Below are 21,593 nucleotides of genomic sequence, written 5' to 3' on the forward strand. Positions count from 1 at the left end.
CTTAGGTTTTCCGACCATTGGCATGCTGGGAAAGTCACAAGCAAATTAGGCGGGACCCAGCGCTCCGCCCCTCTGTGTTTGGGCCCTCACCAATCCGAACCAGTGCGCAGGCGCGGGAAAGTTGTCCTAAGAAAGGAAACTTAATACAAGTTCAGAGGAGGAGGAGGAGGTGGTGGCGGCGGCGGGGGCCCAGGATCAGGTGAGCGGGACGTCAGCGCGGGCTTGGAGAGGAGGAAAGAAGAGGGAGCCGGGATCCAGGAGCGGGCAACTCAGTCCTATTCCCCCGACATCCAAGCGTCTTCAGTCTCCCAAATTCTAGCGTGAGTCAGAGAGTAGAACTATACCTCCCAGCAGGCTGCGCGGCGAACCAGTAACGGACCGAGGGGAATGTTTGCTGCGAAGCCTGCTGGGATTGGTAGTTCTTGATCCTCTACGGATTTCAGTCTCTTTGCATCTTCCTTCAGAATCCAGAAGTCGGAGCCCTAGAGGCCCTTCTTCCTCGGGGATTCAGGGGTCTGAGGCCACAGCCCCAACCCTAACCCTTCTCTCTTAGACTCAGGAGTTCAAACCCCCAGCCCTCTTCTCCAAAAACTCAAGCGCTCAGGCCCCAGACCCCTCCTCCCTTAGACCCAAGAATCAGAATCCCCAGACGTCTCCTCTCTCAGGATCAAGGTGTCTTTGTCTTCATTCCTCTTCTCTCTCTAGAGACAAGCATCGGGGCTCCCAGACCCCGAAACTCCCATAAAAGACCTGGGATCCCCTTCCCTCTTTGGGGATTCATTAGTCCTGGCTCCCTCCTCATTCCCGGACTAGGAATTTGGGCCCCAGCCTTCACTTCGCTCTGAACCCTAGAGCCCATCCTCCATTTCCTTCTCTCACAGGTGCCCCCATGGCGGGCTCGGAAGAGCTGGGGCTCCGGGAGGACACGCTGAGGGTCCTAGCTGCCTTCCTTAGGCGGGGTGAGGCTGTGGGGTCTCCCATTCCGACCCCACCCAGGTAAGAGGGAGTTGCCCTCCTTCCTCAGGGTGCTGCATTTGGGATGGACCCCTCTCCAACTCTTGCTCCTGGACTCAGTCTGTCTCTTTCCCCGCCTCTTTATATCTCGCTCTACTCCTTGTCCTGGGGGTTGCAGGGAAGGGCTCTCAGGAGGACAAAGGGACTGCTTGCAAAGAGCTTCTGGGATCACTCTCTGAGGTCCCCTTCCCCAGGAGCCCTGCCCAGGAGGAGCCAACAGACTTCCTGAGCCGCCTTCGAAGATGTCTTCCCTGCTCCCTGAGGCGAGGAGCCGTTCCCCCTGAGTCCTCTCGGCCTTGCTCCCTGCCACTCCGGCCCTGCTATGGTTCAGAGCCTGGTAAGAGATTTCCTTCAATCATCCAAGAACTGGCAGGGTCAGCAGCTTTGATTCTTAAAGCATAGAGAGGATAAGGAACTAGTTTAAGATCACCCAGCTAAGGGAGTAGCTCTGAGGGGTCTCCAGCACCTACCTTCACCCCCGACACCCAGCTGGATTGCTATCTGTCAGTTCTGTGAGCTGCTTTAGGAGAGCTTTTGGTCCCTCTCTATTATCTCTCTCTTTCTACACGTGCTTCCTTGCCCCTAAACTTTTGTAGCCACCAGTACCCCCAGTACTGGATTTAGAAAAGGCAGAGGAACCAGAGATCAAATTGCTAAGATCCATTGGATGATAGAAAAAGCAAGAGAATTCCAGAAAAAATCTACTTCACTGACTATGCTAAAACCTTTGACTGTGTGAATCACAACAAACTGGAAAATTCTTAAAGAGATGGGAATACCAGACCACCTTACCTGCCTCCTGAGAAATCTGTATGCAGGTCAAGAAGCAACAGTTAGAACCAGACATGGAACAACAAACTGGTTCCAAATTGGGAAGGGATTATGTCAAGGCTGTATATTGTCACCCTGCTTATTTAACTTATATGCAGAGTACCTCATGTGAAATGCCAGGCTGGATGAAACTGGAATCAAGATTTCCAGGAGAAATATCAGTAAGGTCAAAAGTGCAGATGACACCACCCTTATGGCAGAAAGTGAAGAGGAGGAGCTAAAGAGCCTCTCAGCGAAAGTGAAAGAGAAGACTGAAAAAGCTGACTTAAAACTCAACATTCAAAAAACTAAGATCATGGCAAATAGATGGGGAAACAATAGAAACAGTGCAGACTTTATTTTTCTGGGCTCCAAAATCACTGCAGATGGTGACTGCAGCCATGAAATAAAAAGACGCTTGCTTCTTGGAAGAAATGTTGTGACCAATCTAGGCCACATATTAAAAAGCAGAGACATTACGTTGCCAACAAAGGTCCATCTAGTCAAAACTATGGTTTTTCCAGTAGTCATGTATGGATGTGAGAGTTGGACCATAAAGAAAGCTGAGCACTGAAGAATTGATGTTTTTGAACTGTGGTGTTGGAGAAGACTCTTGAGAAGAGTCCCTTGAATTGCAAGGAGGTCAAACCAGTCAATCCTAAAGAAATCAGTCCTGAATTTTCCTTGGAAGGACTGATGATGAAGCTAAAGCTTCAATACTTTGGTCACCTGAGGCAAAGAGCTGATTCATTAGAAAAGACCCTGATGCTGTCAAAGACTGAAGGAGGGAGGAGAAGGGGATGACAGAACATGAGATGGTTGGATGGCATCACTGACTCTATGGACATGAATTTGAGCAAGCTCCAGGAGTTGGTGATGGACAGGGAGGCCTAGTGTGCTGCAGTCCATGGTATCGCAAAGAGTTGAACATGACTGACTGACTGGACTGAACTGAACTGTACCCCCAATAGGGAGGCAGGAGACCTGATTTTCAGTCACAGTTGCCTGGCCGTTTTGGTTACATGAACCCTTTTCTCCAGTAGCAAAGTAGGAATGAAGAGGGGTGGGAATTGGACTTGATCAAGAGTGATAGGTAGGTTTTTTCTCACACATGAGCCTGGATAGACTAGTAATGGCTACTGCAGGGGCTTTGTTGAAGAGGATTTCACAGCTGGGGAGAAGAGTTCTGTGATGAGTTGCCTGAAAAGGACAAGGGGTAGAATGGGATGCTAAGGGTCATTAACCTGGGGTGTGCCGTATGTCTGCCTTCCTTAGATGGGATCATTTTCAAGGTCCAAACACTCTTAAGTCCAGCTTGGGGAAGAGTATAAGGGGTTTTTTAGTCAGGTTTGCTCATTGGTCTTCAGTTTACCCCACTCTGAAGTAGAAATCCTTGCTACCTGGCAAGATGATTGCGAGGAGAGAATACCCAAGTTCCCGATGTTGGGTCCAAAGTTCCTAAAGACCCATCGCTGGCTCTTTTCATTCCAGGCCCTGCTACCCCAGATTTCTATGCCCTGGTGGCCCAGCGGCTGGAACAGCTGGTGCAAGAGCAACTGAGATCCCCACCTAGTCCAGGTGAGGTGCAGAGGGGTGCTGGAGAAGGATGCAGGTAGAAGGGTCACCAGGGTTCTGCCCCCAGCCAAATTCTCTTCTGCCTCCAGAATTACAGGGTCCCGCACCCACAGAGAAGGAAGCCCTGCTGCGAAAACTGGTCGCCTTGCTGGAAGAGGAGGCAGAAGTCATCAACCAGAAGGTGATGGGTGGTCTGTTCCCCCTTTAGCTAGGATAGGAATTGCAGCATGGTTCCACACTGGGACCTGAAGCTGAATCTGCATTCTCACTGGATGGTCGGACAGGGAACGGTGGTACAAGGCTTCAGTGAAAGAGTGAGTAGAAGGGTAAGCCAGGGCAATACCTTAAATTACTGCCTTTCATTGATCGCTAGAGGGGGGTGGCTTATAGGCAAAGACTGTGGCCACCAGAAACACATTCTAGGAAAGAAACTGGGACCAGGTGAGGAAGTAAGGGACTGTATGGTGATGGGAAAGGGTGGGAGGTGTGGTTTGAAGCTGCTGATGCTGTTTAGTTGCTAAGTCGTGTCTGAGTCTTTGCAACCCAATGTACTGTAACCCAAAGGCAGCTATCTAAAATCTGAAGACCTGATTGACTATATAGGGCTATGACTTAGAATGTAGGAGAAATGGAAGTTCGCATCAGTTTCCCGCCTGGCCTGATATAGCCAGACCCGGTCCGGTCCGGTCCCCGCGCCTCTCAACGCCTCGGTGAGGCCGGGTCAAAAAAAAAAAAAGAATGTAGGAGAAATGGACTGCCAGAGGGAGTGTGGCTTGTGGCTCTGTCCTGGAATCTAGTTGGCTCAGGAGCTTGGGCAAAGTGTACAGTCTTATTCATTGTACGGTAGAAGGCAAGGTTGTTGTAGACACTGGCTTGGCCTCTGGGTCTCTGGGAAGCCCACAGAAGCGTCGCTATAATATTAGCAAGCTAGAAGGCAATGGCACCCCACTCCAGTACTCTTGCTTGGAAAATCCCATGGACGGAGGAGCCTGTTAGGCTGCAATCCATGGGGTCGCTAAGAGTCGGACACGACTGAGCGACTTCACTTTCACTTTTCACTTTCATGCATTGGAGAAGGAAATGGCAACCCACTCCAGTGTTCTTGCCTGGAGAGTCCCAGGGACGGGGGAGCCTGGTGGGCTGCCGTCTATAGGGTCGCACAGAGTCGGACACGACTGAAGTGACAGCATAGCATAGAAAGTTTAGGGCTTGGCCCTGATTGGCTGTTGGGCCCTTGGCAGGGGCGTGGCTTGGCTTCGCCGGTTCTTGGCCATCTTTCTGGGAGTAGCTTGGCTGAGATCTTATAGTCTAGTTTGTGATTGGCTGATGTGCTGGATAGGGGCGTGGCCTAGAGCGCCAGTAACACCTAGAACTCGCTTGAAGCCACGCCTCCGAGCTTCCTATTGGCTAGCTACGAGGGTGTGACTGAGGCTTACCTAAGCTCTTCCTCTCCCTGTCCCACAGCTGGCTTCAGACCCAGCCTTACAGCGCAAACTGGCGCGCCTCTCTGCCAGTTCCTTCAGCCGCCTAGTGGAACTCTTCTCTAGCCGAGATGTCAGCCCTCGCCCAAGCCAAGCATTACCGTGCCCTGGGCCTCCGCCACCTTCCCCGGAACCCCTGGCCCGCCTGGCCCTGGCTATGGAGCTGAGCCGGCGCGTGGCTGGGCTGGGGGGCACCTTGGCCGGACTCAGTGTAGAGCATGTGCACAGCTTCGCGCCCTGGATCCAGGCCCATGGGGGCTGGGTGAGCCGCCACAGCCTCTCTGGGCTTCTCTTTACCTAATTGTCATTGTATGTGTGTGTATTGGCGGGGAAGGACGGGGGTGGAGTCTTAACCTTCCTTTCAGACATCACGGGTGTTCTCCCGCTTCCACCGTTCGTCCGTTCTGTGTTTGTTGAGCACCTACTGTACACCAGGCACTGCCGTGATAACTGCAGATGCCCTGCCCAGCTTTAACCACTCTGGTATACACAAAAAGTTATGTCAGAAACAAATTCCCTCATCTGTAAAGGCAGGAGAACTCCAATACCTACCTCAAAGGGTTATTGTGAGGATTAAAATGGGATCATCCTTGTAGGTACTTGGTCTTTGTGGGATGACTGTCTGTGCAGCACTGCCTGCGGGAATGCCTTTTCCCCAATATCCCCCTTCCTTGCTTCCTCTGCCCATCTGCTCAGGTATCACCCCCAGTGAGGCCTTCCCTGGTCTTCATTTAAAGTCGCAGTCACCCCCACACCCTCCCACCTTACCATGCTTGCTCACTGCTTTAAATCCAGCGCTGGGCTCAGAGCTGGATGGGGCTCCTGTGTACGGACTAAATGACCTTTGGCTGCTGTCCCCGTCCCCTTGAACATCAATTTCTGGCTGCTTAATGGACACCATCTCATTTACCGGCCTCATCACTGCCAGGCTGTCATTGCTTCACAGACTGGCAGAAACTGGCTAGGTGTGTTTGAGGAGCAGAGAGGCAGCCAGTAGGGCTGGAGCAGGGTGGGTGAGGGGGAGAGGATGGGAGATGAAAGCAGGAGAGGCGGCCAGATCGTCAAGTCTTTAGGCCTTGCGATCATGCTTAAGAACTTGCACACAGAGTGAGCCCGGAGTTGTAGGAGGGCTCTTTGTAGAGGGATGCAAGCTGACTTGGGTGGTCACGGGCGCCCTCTGGCGGCCATATGGGGACTAATGTAGGGGGCAAGGGCGGAAGTGGGGAGCCCCAGAAAGATACCAGCGCTGGTCCAGGGAGGAGATGAGGGTGTATCAGACCAGGGTCGGGGCAGTGGAGAATTCCGGATTTAATTTGGAAATAGACCTGACAGATTTTGCTCACGGAGTGAATGGGGAGACCAAATGGGAGACAGGAGTCGCGGATGATGCCGAAGATGCCGACCTGAGCAGCTACAGAGCTACATCTGATGTCCCCTGAGACCAGGAAGAGCAGAGTAGAGGGGAAGGTGGGGGGCAGGTTTGGGGAGGAGTTAGAGGTGATCAGAGGTGGTTCAGTTAAGGGAGAGAGAACCTTCAGACCTCAATGCAAGATGATGATGGAACAGTGGATATTAGGGTCCAGAGCTCAATGCAGAAGCTGGATTAGTCGTAAGAACATTTTATTCTTTAAGGAATAACAGGCAAGCTTGGCCAGGTGCTCAGGCAAGGCCTTTAGTGGAATGATCCCATCTATACCCCTCAACCACCTTATAGGATTCGATTATTATCCTGGTTTTATGGAGGCTGAGGGAAAGTCCTTTATTCAGGGTGGGGAATTGGAATTAGGACTTTAACGCAAAGTCAGGGCTCTGTATTGTTAAAGCCCCAGGACTCTATTCCCCTTCTTTCAGTCTCTCTACCCCAGCTGTGGGGCTTTGCCTCTCCCACCCACCCCCAGGACCGTTTCCACCCACCCCAGGTCTCTGATCCTTTCTTGGGGTCTCCATCCCTCACCTCTCATCCCTGTCTGCCTCTCTCTGGGTCTCTGTCCCCTCCTCCTCTCTGGTTCCTTGCCTTCCCGGTCTCTGCTCTCACTGGGCCAGCGTGGACACTGCTGTGAGTGGAGGTGGACACTGCTGTGAGTGGAGGACGCCTCTCCGCTCACGGGGATCCGCCACTTTTCCCTTCCAGGAGGGCATCTTGGCAGTTTCACCCGTGGACTTGAACTTACCCTTGGACTGAGCTCTCCCTCAGAAGTTGCTGCAAGATCAGACCTCATGTCCCTGCACCCTCTTTCCAAGCCTTCCTATTCTACTCAGGGCTGTGGGGTGGTGCCTGCCCTGTTTTTTTGCCAAAAAAAAAAAAAAAAAAAACTGTTTAAAATGTTTTCACATTAAAAACTTTTTCAAGTATTTTATTATGTGTTCTCTCAAAAACTAAAGGACTAAGTAGAGGAGATTTGGTTCAGGGACCTCTCTAGTTTATAAATTGGGGAAAGAACCAATATTTTCATTCCTTCTGGAAATATTCATTTGGGGCACCTACAAACTCCTGCCACCTGAACAGCTATCTCCAGAACAAAGCTATGCTCTTCCTTCACGGGGCATCCAGAACACCATCCGCTTCTCATTTTTCTCTTCACACCGCTCCTTCTGAGCCTTTTTTGCTGGTTTCTCCTCATCTACCAGTCTACCAGAGGTTGTCACCCTCTTAGGGCTATCACTGCCTTCACTGAATTATGTCTGTAAATGCCTAAAATGAAAAGTACAGGATTACAAAGGAAGCCAAGTACAGTCAAGCCTCGGTGTTCAGATTCCGGATTTTCGAATCCGCCTCCTCTTGAACATTTGTCTGTAGTCCCCAAACGAGTACTCACGTGCCTTTGCACTCACTGGTAGGCGTGCACGTGCTCAGGGCAGCTAACGATGGGACTGACCCAGTGGGCACCCTTCAGCTCAGGTCGGCGAGGCAGCGCTGCCTTCTCGTTGCAGCTCTCACACTGTGTACACACATCCTTTCCACAGTCTATTCAGTGCCACATTTTTCACGTCTCTGTGCTACTTGTGGTGATTTCGCTGTCCCAAAGGGCCCCAAAGCATAGCCCGAAGGTCCTAGCCAGCATTCCTAAGTGAAGGAAGGCTGCCACGTACCACAATTAAGTACAGTTTGTCGTAGCTCGTTTTCGTTATAGTGCTGTTGGCTGCAAGACCAATGTGAATAGGCCCACTATACATTAAATAATGTCTCTACAAACAAAATACACAGAAAACCTGATTACATTTTGATGGGTTGATGAAAGTGTTGTGACAAGACACTTGTGGCAACCTGACCCTGTATCTCCCCCAGGATCAAGGCTGAACAAGGTGTTCGCCAGTTCAGTGTTTGTGATGACTTTGTGGGATGTAACCAGTGCAAATAAGGATCGAGTGTGGAAATAAAGCTTTCAAGATTAATATAAAAATTAGTGGTATAATAATAGACATGCCTCCTCATTAATTAAAAACACCTACGGTGGGTCTCATAACCATGATTTCTAAGTAGAGCAGGAATGACATTTGGAGATGGATCACTTATGGTCGTGTGACAAATCATACACATTTAGCGGCTTACAACAATGCATTTATTAATCTCAGTCTCTGTGTGTCAGGGGCACGGGTGCAGCTTAGCAGGGTGCTTGGCTCAGGGTATGACTATGCTGCTATCAAGGTCTCAGCTTCAGTCTCACCTGAGACTGGGGGCCTCTTGCCAGTGCTGGTTTTAGCAGAATCATTGCGGCCTCATTAGAGACACCCAACTCTTCAATTTGACTCAGGTCTTCTGACCACCTTTCTAATCACACGAACTCTCCAGTGATCTTGTCCATTTCGTGGTCTATGACCTAATGCAGCACTGGCCAACAGAAATATAACATGAGCCATAGGTGTTATTTAGAATATAATAGTAGCCCCATGAAAGCAAAGTAAAAAAGTTAAATTAATTTTAACAATAATTTTTACTTACCCCATTTATCCAAAATAGAATCATTTTAACATGTAATCAATATAAAAAATATGAATGAAGTATTACAGATTCTTTTCTTACCTGAAGTCTTCAGAATCTGGTGTTTTACAGCCATAGCTTATCTCAGCTAAGACTAGTCATGGCCCATTACTCAGTTGTCCCATGTGGCTGCCATCTTGGAGAAGGCAGAATTTGACACTTGAGACTCCCCCAGTTTTGCTTCCAGCCCAGACCTCCCCGCTGTACTCTCTGTGGTGTGGAATTCACTCAGTCGTATCCAATTCTTTGCGACCCTATGGACTGTAGCCTGCCAGGCTCCTCTGTCCATGGAATTCCCCAGGCAAGAATACTGGAGTGGGTTGCCATTCCCTTCTCTAGGGGATCTTCCCTATCCAGGGATCAAATCCTGGGTCTTCTGCATTACAGGGAGACTCTACCATCTGAGCCACCTGGGAAGCCCCTATACTCTATACCCAGTGACATTGGTTTATTTCCTAATGTTGTAGAGAATGTGTTATAATTTTTCCTTCTTCATAGCAACACAAAAGCAAAAGTAATTGATTGGGTTAACTGGAAATCAGAAAAAAAAAAAAAGATAAGACACGAAAACCCTGCTGAAATATTTGGAGAAATAGAAAAGAAAAAAAAATTCCACACAACATATAAAGATCAAGATGTGGGTTCAGATAAAGTCTCTGCTTTTCAACAGACAACATTAAGAAAAGGAAAAGACAGGTCACAGATTGGGAGAAAAATGTAAAGTCAGTATACCTGACAGAGACCTGTATCTATAAAGAACGTTTACAGTTGATGAATAAGAAAACAACTCTGTTTGCAAAAATACACAAAAGACTTGAGCAGACACTTGACAAAAGAAAATACACAAATAGGGGAACTTCCCAGGTGGTCCAGTGGTTAAGGACCCGCCTTCCAATGCAGGAGATGTGAATTCCATCCCTGGTTGGGCATCTTGCAGCAACTACTGAACCCACATGCTCTGGAACTTGTGCACAACTAAAACCCGAAGCAGCCAAATTAGAAAAAAAAAAAATATATATATATATATATATATTTTTTTTTTTTTTTTAAGAAAGAAAACATGCAAATAGCCGATAAGCACAGGAAAACATGAAAAGGTGCTGAATAACTTGGCGGTCAGGGCAATAATGCAACTCACAACCAGGAGATAATCTCTTCCTACATAGGAGAGTCGTTAAAATTATAGACTGATCTTATCAAGTGCTGGAGGGGATGTGGAGCACCTAGAACTCTCACGCATCACTGATGGAAATGCAAAACGGTAGAACACCATAGGAAACTTTGGGGCAGTTTCTTATCAAGTTAAACATACACCTTGCATAGGACGCAAGCATGTCCTCCTAGATTGCCCCAAGAGAATTCAAAGTGTACATCTACAGAAAGGTTGGGACACGATGGTTTATAGCCACTTTATTCATAACAGCCCCAATCTGGAAACCACCCAGATGTCCACCAAGAAGAAAATGTGATCCAGCCACACAATGGAATACTCCTCAGCAATAAAAAGGGTTGGACAATCGTTATATGCGACATGAACGAATCTTGAAAACATTATGCTGAGAAAAACAAGACAGGCACAAAAGAACACATACTTTTATCGGAAATTTTAGAAGCTGAAAAGATACACTATAGTAACAAAACACAGTAATTGCTTCTGGGGTTGGGTGGGAGGGCGGTGTTGACTAGAAAGGGTCGTGAAGGAACTTTCTAGGGTGATGGATACATTCCACAAGTAGCAGTTACCTTCATTCAACAAGTAACTTTTTCTACAGGTCGAGGGAAGCTACCTGGAGGATGTGGCGACTGAGTTGTGTCGGGACTGACTCATGACGGCCAGACGAAGCGGGTGGGTGTTCCCAGCGTGGTAGGACTCGGCAAAGGCCAAGTGCTTGAGTGGGGTCACTGGGTTTAAAAAACTTGTAACAATTAAGTAGAGGGCTAGAGATTAAATACCTCGATGCCTGAGTCCCATTTCTGACTTGATTCGGGATCCTGGCCAAGACCTCCCTCTCCTTGAGCCTCTCACTGCTTCAGTTTTCCCGCAGGAAAATGGGCACAAGCTCCTTTATTCCCCCTTGGATTCCCTACAAACTGGGAGAGCCACAGAGTGGACGATGAGTGACAGTTTGTTTGAGCCAATCTCTGAAGCCTAAAGCCTGCTTTCCTTTCTCGTGGGCCAATCGTCACGTTCTCCTTGCGGCCAGCCGCTTGGTGGAGGCAGGCCGAAAGCCTCATGACGTCACATCGTTAATAAACCAATAGCAGCTATTAAGAGGCGGGTACTTTTGGTGATAGCTCTATTTCAAGATGTCCGCTCAGCGCAGGGTCCGCCGGGAAGCTTTGAGGCGGTACTGGAGAAGGGGCGGGAACTCCCAGTAGATTCTGCCCAATCGTCAGTCGCGCTTCTTGCGATAGACGGGCAGTCTTTCCCATCCCCGTCGACTTAAGGGGGCGGGGTTCGGCACGCCAGACTAGGCGGGCACCTCAGCCTTGATGGGCGTCTCCTTCGCCCAATGGCTAAATGGCATTTCCACACAGGTCACCTCCGCTACCAATGAGATCTCCTGGCGGGGTCGCGGTGGGCGGGCCGTGGACCCTCCGGTATAAGGCGGTCCCGGGGGAGTGCGGAGAAAGGGGGGGGTCTCGGCGGCCGGAGGAGGAGTAGACGCGGGTGAAGATGGCGGCAGCCGAGGCCGCGAACTGCATCATGGAGGTGAGCGCCAGGAGCGCCGCCGGGGGCGGGGGGCGGTTTGGAAGTCGGTGTTTTACGCCTCCGCCGTGGGGAAGGGGCTCTGAATCGCCGGATTGGGGTTGAAGACCCCCGGCTGTACGGAGGGGGGCGTCGCGTGCTCCGTGTCCGAGGATACCGTTTGAAGTGCGGGTTCCTTAGCTTTCGGGGGCCTGAGGCGCCACGCCAAGCCGAGGGCCTACTGCCCCCTCCCACGTGGAGGAGGGCTGGGGGCGCTTCCGGCCTGGCCCCCACGTGGCCGCGGCACGGTGGGTGGGGAGGGGGTGTGCCGTGCCCGCTGGCCCGGCGGGTTCCACGTGCGGGACAAAGGCCCCGCCCCCGGCCGGGGGAGGGGCGCCCCGGGGGGGGGGGGCGGAGAGGAGGCTCGGACCCTCCCTCCGAGGCCCCCTGCCCTCCTCCCCGGGGATCGTGACAAGCACCTCGGGGTGGAACTTACGTGGGGACCTCCGCGCAGTAATGAGGCTCTTGGGAGGGACAGTGTGTCTCGACCCTCAACAAACCCCTTCCTGGGACCAGGGCATCTGCTTAGGCATCCGTCCAGGTTTCGTGCACTCTTGCGTTGGGACTGGAGGAAGACGAAGAATTGGTTCCCTCTGGGACCCCTCCTACCCTCCAGTTTCTTGTCTCTGGATTCTCCCCCTCTTTGGGAGCTGGGGGGATGGGGCATGCCCCTGTGACCTCCCTCTGGTCGATGGGGGGGCATCGAGCTGAAGGAGATCTTTCCCGATTAGGCGCTGTGCACCCCCTTGTGGCCATTTCTGGGTGTGTGGGCGGGACATCTTTTTCATGGGGCGTGTCTCCAAGCCCCCCTCCCCGTCGAAGCCCTCCCGGGCGAGGGAGAGAGAGGGAGAGAGAATCTGTCCTGGGAAGGGGGTGTGAGGCAGTGGAGGCAGCGGATTTACCCCCTTCTGGCCCTTCCTCTCCCTGGGGTATTTGTGAAGGTGGGAGGTGACTTCCTCCTCCCCGAACCCCTGTTTGAGGGTCTTGAGCCTGCTTGCGTGAAATGGTGTCCTGTGAGGTGTGATTCTCTTGCAGCTATGTGGGGCTTGTCCTGATGTTGTGTCTCAAGCGCTCTGGGGGCATGTCTGGCGGTGATGTCGGTGGTGTAGAGAAATGGGCCCCCGTGGGAAGTCCCCTCACCCGCCGTCTTTCTGTATCCGCGTCATTCACTGGCTTGGGGAGGATGGAGGTGGGGCTTGGAGCCCAGGGGTTATGTCTGTGATTTCACGCTTCTTGGCGCCTGGAGAGTGCTTGCATCTGGAAGAGCTGTAATCTGTTTGGCCCTCTTATTCTCGCCTGTTAGCTTGTAGCAGTCTCAGGAATGGGAGATGAGGTCCCAAGATGCATACCTTGGGGGGCAGCCCCCAGGAGTCACTCCAGTGACACCCCCCCCCCCCCCCCGCCCCGCCTTGGCTCTCTGCTAAACAGGGCCTTCTTGGCTGGAGGAAATATTTTCCTCAGAGGGGGCTCCAGGACTCGGCCCCTCCCCTGGGGAGTTTCGGGGCCTGAGATGGTGGTTCGAATGGGGAGTAGAGGGGCTTGGGGGGTCCAGGGTTTGGCCTCCTCCGTGGGACTCTGCCCTCCTGTGCAGAGGGTCATGATCAGGAGATTGGCGCTCCCTTGTTTTGTTTGGGACTCCCTGAGTCCCAGGCAGGAGCTAGCAGCCCACGTGCCAGCTCTGCTGGGGGCGCCTGTGTGCCACACCTCCTTTCTGGAATCCTCTCAGATGAGAGACTGCTTTGCAGAGGTGGCAGATGCCCAGTGGGTACACCCTGCCAGTCCCTTCCCCCAGCTACGAATGGTACCCCAGGATGAGGCTTTGTGTCAGGAAGTGTCATCTAATCTGGGGAGATTAGACGGTGAGGGGGAGTGACAGCTGGCAGTGCCCTTGTGCCCGGCGGGTGCCAGTTCCTTTGGCCTGGATGGGGGAGGCGCGTGTGCTCAGGTGCCTGGCCCAACAGGGGCCGTTGTGGGGGCAGGCCGCCATCTCTCCAGCCGCAGCTGGGACAGAACCCCCTCCCTGCTCCCCCCACATCTCCCACACCCCTGTTGAAAACAGCCTTGCCTCTTTACTTGTTCCTTCTCCCACCACTGCTCACAAAGGAAAAACAAAATTGTAGGAAACATATCTTTCTCCCCCAAGAGCCAGAGTCGCCTGGCCTGGCCCTCCCCTAGCCGCTCCCGGTAGCTAATCCTTTCTCCGTGTTACTCTCTCCTAGAATTTTGTAGCCACCTTGGCTAATGGGATGAGCCTCCAGCCGCCTCTTGAAGAAGTAAATATCCTTTTGTGAGACCCCTTCCCACATACACATATCTCCTCACATGTCAGGCCCTTTTTAGTGGTCTGACTGATCCCTCTGGCTTCAAATCACTCTACCCTTGGCCCCGAAACACTTAGTCCAGACTCCGTCCAGGTTTTGGCCCCCACCTGGCCTCCCCCAGTACTGTGGCTACTTCCTTAACTCCATTTACAGCCCCCCACCCCACCTTTGTCTTTCCCCGTGTCTGCCCTGCTTCTGCCTTCCTCTCCCCTCCCTTCCCCAGCTGTGGGCTGAGCTAGAGACGGGGGCAGAGAGACTGGAGAGATGGTAGGCCTGGCTGAGGTATTGGGGGTGCCCTCCTGGATGGTGTTCTGGGGGTGGGGGATTCCTGGGAGAGGCACGACGGCAGCTGGGGGCTGTAGGGTTGCCGTGGTACGGTTTGGGGAGTGTTCTGTATACTCCAGGGAGCAGTAGAGACCTGCCTGGAGGCTTCCGAATCTGTGGGGAGCCCCCAGATGTGACCCCATTTGCTCCCATTCACCCCCTCCCAGGTCTCCTGTGGCCAGGCAGAAAGCAGCGAGAAGCCCAACGCTGAGGACATGACGTCCAAAGATTACTACTTTGACTCCTACGCTCACTTCGGCATCCACGAGGTGAGTATGGACAGACAACTCCTAAGGCTGCCGAATCTTCCGGGGGGTCATGTTGGGGAGGGCTGGAGCTTCACCTCTGACGCATGCGCACTCCCTTCCCTGGCAGCGGGCCACCCCCTCTGCGCAGGCAGAGCTCACACTCCGGGGTCGCCTCGCGCAGCCGTTGCCTGGGAGACGGGGTTAGCCTGGCGCTCTACCAGTCCTCTCCTGGGAGGCCGCCGTGGGAGCGCGCATGTGCGTCTGAGACGGCAGCCTGAGGTCAGGGCCTACCGGTCTTTGCCGCCCTCTAGTGATCGGCAGCGGCACTGTCCCCCAGCGGCTCGAAAGTCTTCTCCACCCCTTTTGCATGTGGTGGAGGCTGAGGTCCCAGAAAGCAGCAGAGATGGGGTGGGAAAATTTTTCTCTTTCCTTTTTTTTTTTAATTGTTATAAAATATGCATAGCAAAATTTACCATTTTCACGTGGGCGGTTTAGTGGCTTTGGCTTACTGAGGACTTTTTAAAGTCAAGGCTCTACAGGGAGGCGGCAAGGGTAGAAAGTGCCTAAGATAGGATTTTGGTCCATCCAGTCCAATTTCATGTAGGGAAACTGAGGCGTGTGGAAGGGAAATAACTTGTCCCAAGGGGACTAAAGCAGGTTTGAGGACTGAGTGCTGGTCCTCAAGCTGATCAGCGTGTTGGAGGCCAGGACACCCTGGTTTTCGGGACGCCAGTCCCCTCATGATCTCTTTGTTCCCACCCCTGCCAGGAAATGCTGAAAGATGAGGTCCGCACCCTCACATACCGCAACTCCATGTTTCACAACCGGCACCTTTTCAAAGACAAGGTGGTGCTGGACGTGGGCTCGGGTACAGGGATCCTCTGCATGTTTGCCGCCAAGGCTGGGGCCCGCAAGGTCATCGGGGTGAGTGTCCTCGGTGGCCAGCCGGGCCTGGGCCTAGGGACGGAAAGGGGGCCCCTTGGGGCTCAGGGATTGGGTGGAGGGGAGTGGGGGCGGAGGGTGGGACTTGGGGGGGTCTCACCCTCCCTTCTTCCTGGGCCCCCAGATCGAGTGTTCCAGTATCTCTGATTATGCGGTGAAGATCGTCAAAGCCAACAAGTTAGACCATGGTGAGCCCAGGAAGAGAATGGGGTCTTTGGGGAGGGAGCAGGGGATCCCAGCTTCCCTGGGGCCCCTCGGCAAGGGAATGGGGGCCATGGAAGTCAAATTCAGGCGTTCATCCCCTGTGGGCTCTGGGCTGCCGACAGCCCCAAAATCCAGCCTTCTCAGAACCCATCACCTGATGAGCCATCTTAGAATCTGCATGTCGAAGTCACAAGCTTAGTGCTTCAGTCTTTTATTTAAAAAAAAAACAAAAAAAAAGTTCAAGAAGCATCTTGAGTTTTTTCAGTGAGTTGGCACATGAAGCCCATAGTAAGAAGTCTCCCGCCCGCCTCTCAGCCACTCTTCTCTAAGTGCAGCCAGCTCTCCCTCCTGGAGAGGTTCATACCGGTGAACAAACAAGCGTGCGTATGGTTCTGCATTCACGTGCTGGTTTTTGACACAGATGGTGTTTCATATGTGCCCTTTGCGATTTTTGCCTGTGTATCGTGTAGTTTAGCACCTGACACGATGTTGAGAGGATCTTGCTTTTTGATGACGGCCATCCTCTATTTGCACATACACCAGCTCTGTTAACCAAGTTCCTGCTCATGGGCATTTGAGCTTCCAAGACTTCCGTCCCCCACGTGTAATGTCATCATCAGTCATATATGAACTAGTGTTATCTGTGAGGTCAGTTCATAAAAGTCGGGTTGCATGGATCAGAAGTGGAAGAAAGTTGGGCAGAAGGTGCCACATTGCCCTTCCCACCTGCAAGGTTTGAGGGGCGGAGAACATGGGAACGTGGGGTTTTTTGATATGAGGGCCCTTGGCATTCTAGAAGCTGAAGGGGTTTTTTTTTAAAAAAAAGAGAAACTAGTGTAATGAACCCTCAAGTTCCCATCACTCAGCTTTAAATACCTCCTTTTGAAGCAAATTCTTTTTTTTTTTGCAAATTCTGACTATAAATCCTGCCATGTGTCTCTAGTAGACAAGGCTGTTTAAAAAAGCATGACCACGGGAATTTCCCGGCAGCCCAGTGGTGAGGACTGCTTTCACTGCTAGGGCCCCACTTCGGTCCCCGGTCAGGGACCCACAAGCTACACAGTGCGGCCAGAAAAACAAAACATGGCCATGGCTGTTAGCGGCGAAATCTCTTTAAAAAAATTACTTTTCTGCGTCAGGTCTTGGTTGCAGCGTGTGGGATCTAGTTCCCTGACCAGGGGTTGAACCCCAGTCCCCTGTATTGGGAGCACGGACTCTTAGCCACTGGACCACCAGGGAATCCCATGGGCTGACTTCTAGTAGATTTCAGGAAGGGCGCTGCTCTGCCCCGTACAAAACCCTGACCCAGAACCAGGTTGTCTGCAAATGGTTTGGCACCAGGTTCCCCATGAGTGTGTGAGGCGTGACGGGTAAGAGGGTGGCCGCCTTTCCCATTCCGTGTCCTAGAGCGAGGGGCTGTCTGCGCCGGGTCCTGGTCCTGCCTGTTAATGGCTAAATCTTAACGTCACCTAATACCTGATTCATGTCAAGTTCTGTTTCTGCCTCAGAAATATCCCGTGATGAATGAATTTTAAAACTTAAGTTGACAGGGTGTGGCTTCAGCTCACAGAGTTCTTTAAAGATGCCCCAACACAGCCCCCAGCCCTTCCTTGAGAAGACAAGGCTGTCCCAGTGGGGTCCCCAGGCCCTGGGGTGTCCCCACCGCCCCCAGGGGAGGCAGGCAGACGGCTGTCCTCGGGGCTGGTGGCATGTGCCCTTGTCTGCCCCACAGTGGTGACCATCATCAAGGGGAAGGTGGAGGAGGTGGAGCTCCCAGTGGAGAAGGTGGACATCATCATCAGCGAGTGGATGGGCTACTGCCTCTTCTACGAGTCGATGCTCAACACTGTGCTCTATGCCCGAGACAAGTGGCTGGTGAGGTCCCCGGTGGGGCGGGAGCAGCTCGTGCAGGCTGGGGTCCTGCTGTTGAGCCGGTGTGGGGGTCCAGGCAGAAAAGGAAAGCCATGCTCGGTACTTCCCACCACGGGGACTGAGTACAGGGGCTGGAAGACATCTACACGGATGTTAGGAGGCCCACGGGCAAGATGGAGGAGGCCCAGTACCAGAGGCTAGACAGGGACAGGGAGATGGTGCTGGAAAAGAACCACAGCAGGCCAGAGGGATTAGGAGGGACTATGGACCCAGGTGCTGTCACAGCAGGCCTCCCAGGGAGCTGACCGAGACCTGAACCCTGGACGGGGAGGAGCCACATGGGATCTGAGGGGCAAGGCACACTGGACAGAGGATTTTGGGCAGTGCAAAGGTCCTGGGGCAGCAGCGAGTTGGCTGTGTAGGGAACCTGCAGTAGAACGAGGATCTGGAAGGAAGTTGGAGGTGAGGGGTGGAGGGGTCTATGCAAGTCTCGTGGGACCTCATGGACGTGTAAGACTGCTTTACTCCTCAGAGGGGCGAGGTTAGGACGGGGTCTGACTTAGATGCTCCTCAGAGCCATCAGGCAGCTATCTGGGGAGTAGACTGAGGCTGGGGACCAGTGAGGAGGCCACAACAGGGGCCCACCTGGGAAATGCTGAGCCCAGACCAGGGCGGTGTCGGGTGGATAAAGAAACAAAATGGGGCAACCTTGCCCAGTCCCCCCATCCTTCACGCCCTTGCCCTGCTCCCCGTAGGCACCCGATGGCCTCATCTTCCCAGATCGAGCCACGCTGTACGTGACGGCCATCGAGGACCGGCAGTACAAAGACTACAAGATCCACTGTGAGCTCGGGGCCCGGGGAGCTTACGGGGTGGGGACTGGCTGGGTGCCGGTTACCCCGTGGGCTCACCGCTCCTCCCCGCCTCCTCCCCAGGGTGGGAGAATGTGTACGGCTTCGACATGTCTTGCATCAAAGACGTGGCCATCAAGGAGCCCCTGGTGGATGTGGTGGACCCCAAGCAGCTGGTCACCAATGCCTGCCTCATCAAGGTGAGCGGGTAGGGTGGCTGGGGGTCGCTCAGGGTCAGCCCAAGAAGAGCCAGCACCTGGCCCATGTGTGGGACCGTGAATGCTTGCTTGTTTGAGGTCTCGGGAGCTTATATACACACGTGGGTCCCTGATATACCGACAGCCATCATTTTTTGAGGATCCCCTTCTCAACCCCAGTATCAACTCTCACAAGGATACGGGAGGCAGGCCAAACTGGGTGGAGGAGGGAGTTTGTGGACGGAGATGGGGAGGGGCAGACGCCCTGACTGGGCACGCCTCTGTGGCCTGAGGCAGGACCCCCAGTTTTACCCTGAGCAGTCAAAGGATTTTAAGCAGGGCTGTGACGTGATCCGTTTCTAGGCTGTCAGGCTGTGTGATAAGGGATGTGGGAGGAGAAGGCGGGAGCCATGGAACCTTGTTAAGATGCTGCCACAGCGGAGTGGGGACACTGGCTGGGGGCAGGCATTGGAGAGTGGAAACTGGGTGATTCTCCAAGGAGCGGTACTCCTTCTAGGAGGTCGACCTGTCAGATTCGGGGTTGGGGTTGGGAGAGCAGGGGATCCAGCTGGGCCCCCAGGTTTGACCGCTGGGCTGGAGGTCAGGGAAGGGGGCTCACGAGGCTTTTCCCGCAGGAGGTGGACATCTACACAGTCAAGGTGGAAGACCTGACCTTCACCTCCCCCTTCTGCCTGCAAGTGAAGCGGAACGACTACGTGCACGCCCTGGTGGCCTACTTCAACATCGAGTTCACCCGCTGCCACAAGAGGACCGGCTTCTCCACCAGTGAGGCGGGGCGCAGGGGCGCGGGCACAGTGGGGCCTGCGACAGGAGTGGTCAGAGGGAGCCCCGGGGGCCTGGAGGCTTCTGACAGCAGCTCTGCCGGCCAGTCCGAGTGCACGGTGCTCCAGTCTCTGCGCCCGAGAAAAAGCCCGTCCCAGGCTTGATCGGGGTGAAGGGACCACAGTCACTGCGCAGTCAGTGGGCTCTGGAGGGCGAGGGGGTCCCGAGGAGGGAAGGTGGGGGTGGGGAGGGACAGGCGGCGAGCTGGGTGGGCCGGGCTGATGCCGCCCACGCCCACCCCCAGGCCCCGAGTCCCCCTACACTCACTGGAAGCAGACAGTGTTCTACATGGAGGACTACCTGACGGTGAAGACAGGCGAGGAGATCTTTGGCACCATTGGCATGCGGCCCAACGCCAAGAACAACGTGAGGCTCTGGGGCAGCTGGGGGGTGGGCTCGGGCACCTCTGCCTGTTCTGGGGCCCGGGGACCTCTCGGCCCCAAACCCGCCAGCTAGCCTGCTTACCCTCTGTTCTGCAGTCATCTGTCTGGCCTGTGCCCCTCACACTCCCACCCCCGGTCTGCCTGTGACCAGTTTCATTGAGCACCTACTGGAAACCAAGGGACCCCAGGGACCCAGGCATGATCAGGCCGGACCCCTGCTGTTCAAGTTCTAGACACAGGAGAGTCATGTCAGTGCCAGCTGGTCATGACTTCTGTGCTCAGCTGGGAAAGGGGCCGGCAGGTACTGGAGCAGATGGAGACAGGGCCGGAGGATATCCTGGCCCAGGAGTGGGAGCGAGAAAGGAAAGGAGGGCTGTTTCATCTGCTGAGATGTGGCGGGGAAGCAGGTCTGGGAGAAAGTCAGGAGCTCAGGCATGGGTGGGAGGACTCCTGGGTTGGCGGGAGGAAGGTCTGGAAGTTGAGGGGCGTGGCCTGAGCTGGAAATGTCAGTGGAGCAGGGAGTGGCACTGCCTGAGCTTGGAGGGGAGACCCCAGGGTGGCCCCACTTTCTAAGTCAGGGAGGAGTGGCACTGCCTGAGCTTGGATGGAAGGGAGACCCCAGGGTGGCCCCACTTTCTAAGTCAGGGAGGTAAGAGCTGGTTTCAGCAGCTGTTCTCAGCCAGGGATGGTATTGCCCCCCCCCCCCCCCCACGTCATTGTCTGGAGACATTTTTGCCACAGTTGAAGAAGGGGCACGGCTGGCATCTAGTGGACAGGCAAGGGAGCCGCTCCGTGTGCAGGGCACAAGATAAGACTCCCTCACAGGAAAAGAGTGGTCTGGTAGCGAAAAGGCTGAGAAAACTCAAACCAGAAATTGAAAGAGACCCAAAGAGGGAAGAGGGACCCAGGAGTGACGTGCAGTCAGGTCTGAGGAGGGCATCAGTTCTTGAGGTTGTTGGTGGCTTTGCCCCAGTCTTTTCAGGGGTTGCTGGGAGCCCAGGCCACAGGGTGGGCCCCAGGAGGGTTGGCCTCCAGGAAGCTTTGGAGGAGAGGAAGAGGGGGGCGGTGGGGTGGGGCCCCAGAGTTTTTTGAGAGGAGGAAGTTTGCTAGAAAGAGGTTTGTTTCTTGTAAAAGAAGAAAGAAATAACTTTTGCTGATAGGGTTGGTTTTGATAAAGGAAATCTTAACGATGCAAGAGACAGCAGTTGCCCCTCCCTTCCCTCTCCACCCCCCACCCCCCAAGGCAAGGGATTGGCTGGGTTCCAGGTGGTTTTGAGGATGTCACGTTGAAAACCTCACGGGGAATCGGGCACCCCGGGTCAAGACAGATGCTGGGTGTGGGAGCAGCAACACGGCGTCTCCAGGGAGGGGGTGTGGACCACTGGGGGCCTGCGGCACCTCTGGCGGGCTGTGCTGTCCTCCTCCTTCCCCCCGCTGCCCTCTGTCTCTGCCTGCCCTGTCCCAGCCCCCCTCATGGCCGCACTCTCCCCACAGCGTGACCTGGACTTCACCATCGACCTGGACTTCAAGGGCCAGCTGTGTGAGCTCTCCTGCTCCACTGACTACCGGATGCGCTGAGGCGGCGCCCGGCTTCTCCCACCCCAGCCAGGCTGGCCCTGCAAGGGCCCAGGGGCTGTGGCGTTCTTAGGCGGTTTCGGGGCTCCCCCTTCCTCTCCCTCCCTCCCACAGAAGGGGGTTTTAGGGGCTGGGGGTGGGGGGGGCACATCGTGACTGTGTTTTTCATAACTTATGTTTTTATATGGTTGCATTTACGCCAATAAATCCTCAGCTGGGATGGCA

The 21,593-nt window shown here is 53.9% G+C and overlaps 2 protein-coding genes and 1 long non-coding RNA gene across 11 annotated transcripts; 2 read left to right on the forward strand and 1 right to left on the reverse strand.

Moving 5' to 3' along the window:
- Positions 1 to 106: 106 nt before the first annotated feature.
- BCL2L12 (BCL2 like 12) lies at positions 107 to 7,232 on the forward strand. 6 transcript variants are annotated; one of them, XM_010815066.4, is made up of 7 exons: positions 107 to 320; positions 882 to 996; positions 1,209 to 1,351; positions 3,316 to 3,402; positions 3,489 to 3,580; positions 4,864 to 5,142; positions 7,012 to 7,232. In XM_010815066.4, the coding sequence occupies exons 2-7, from the start codon at positions 890 to 892 to the stop codon at positions 7,060 to 7,062; spliced, it is 759 nt and encodes a 252-aa protein (XP_010813368.1). In that variant the 5' UTR covers positions 107 to 320; positions 882 to 889; the 3' UTR covers positions 7,063 to 7,232.
- A 1,185-nt stretch (positions 7,233 to 8,417) lies between these two features.
- LOC101905357 (uncharacterized) lies at positions 8,418 to 10,952 on the reverse strand. Its single transcript, XR_238460.5, has 3 exons — positions 10,813 to 10,952; positions 8,902 to 8,995; positions 8,418 to 8,709 (listed from the first exon to the last, which is right to left on the reverse strand). It is a non-coding gene; the product is annotated as an uncharacterized lncRNA (long non-coding RNA).
- Positions 10,953 to 11,487: 535 nt separating this feature from the next.
- On the forward strand, positions 11,488 to 21,588 carry PRMT1 (protein arginine methyltransferase 1). 4 transcript variants are annotated; one of them, XM_059876740.1, is made up of 11 exons: positions 11,488 to 12,149; positions 13,828 to 13,881; positions 14,421 to 14,522; positions 15,270 to 15,425; positions 15,568 to 15,631; positions 17,380 to 17,522; positions 18,275 to 18,362; positions 18,455 to 18,570; positions 19,203 to 19,353; positions 19,655 to 19,776; positions 21,288 to 21,588. In XM_059876740.1, the coding sequence occupies exons 2-11, from the start codon at positions 13,855 to 13,857 to the stop codon at positions 21,369 to 21,371; spliced, it is 1,053 nt and encodes a 350-aa protein (XP_059732723.1). In that variant the 5' UTR covers positions 11,488 to 12,149; positions 13,828 to 13,854; the 3' UTR covers positions 21,372 to 21,588.
- Positions 21,589 to 21,593: the final 5 nt, after the last annotated feature.

Source organism: Bos taurus, chromosome 18 (assembly GCF_002263795.3).
Source record: "Bos taurus isolate L1 Dominette 01449 registration number 42190680 breed Hereford chromosome 18, ARS-UCD2.0, whole genome shotgun sequence".
Classification (NCBI taxonomy): Eukaryota; Metazoa; Chordata; class Mammalia; order Artiodactyla; family Bovidae; genus Bos; species Bos taurus.

Coding starts and splice junctions, on each gene's coding strand:
- BCL2L12 (XM_059876808.1), top strand. CDS start 388: ATGTTTGCTGCGAAGCCTGCTGGGATTG. Junction 997..1,208: donor CCCATTCCGACCCCACCCAG/GTAAGAGGGAGT, acceptor CCCCTTCCCCAG/GAGCCCTGCCCAGGAGGAGC. Junction 3,581..4,863: donor CAGAAGTCATCAACCAGAAG/GTGATGGGTGGT, acceptor CCTGTCCCACAG/CTGGCTTCAGACCCAGCCTT.
- PRMT1 (XM_005219283.5), top strand. CDS start 11,537: ATGGCGGCAGCCGAGGCCGCGAACTGCATCATGGAG. Junction 15,426..15,567: donor GGGCCCGCAAGGTCATCGGG/GTGAGTGTCCTC, acceptor CTGGGCCCCCAG/ATCGAGTGTTCCAGTATCTC. Junction 19,354..19,654: donor GAGGACCGGCTTCTCCACCA/GTGAGGCGGGGC, acceptor GCCCACCCCCAG/GCCCCGAGTCCCCCTACACT.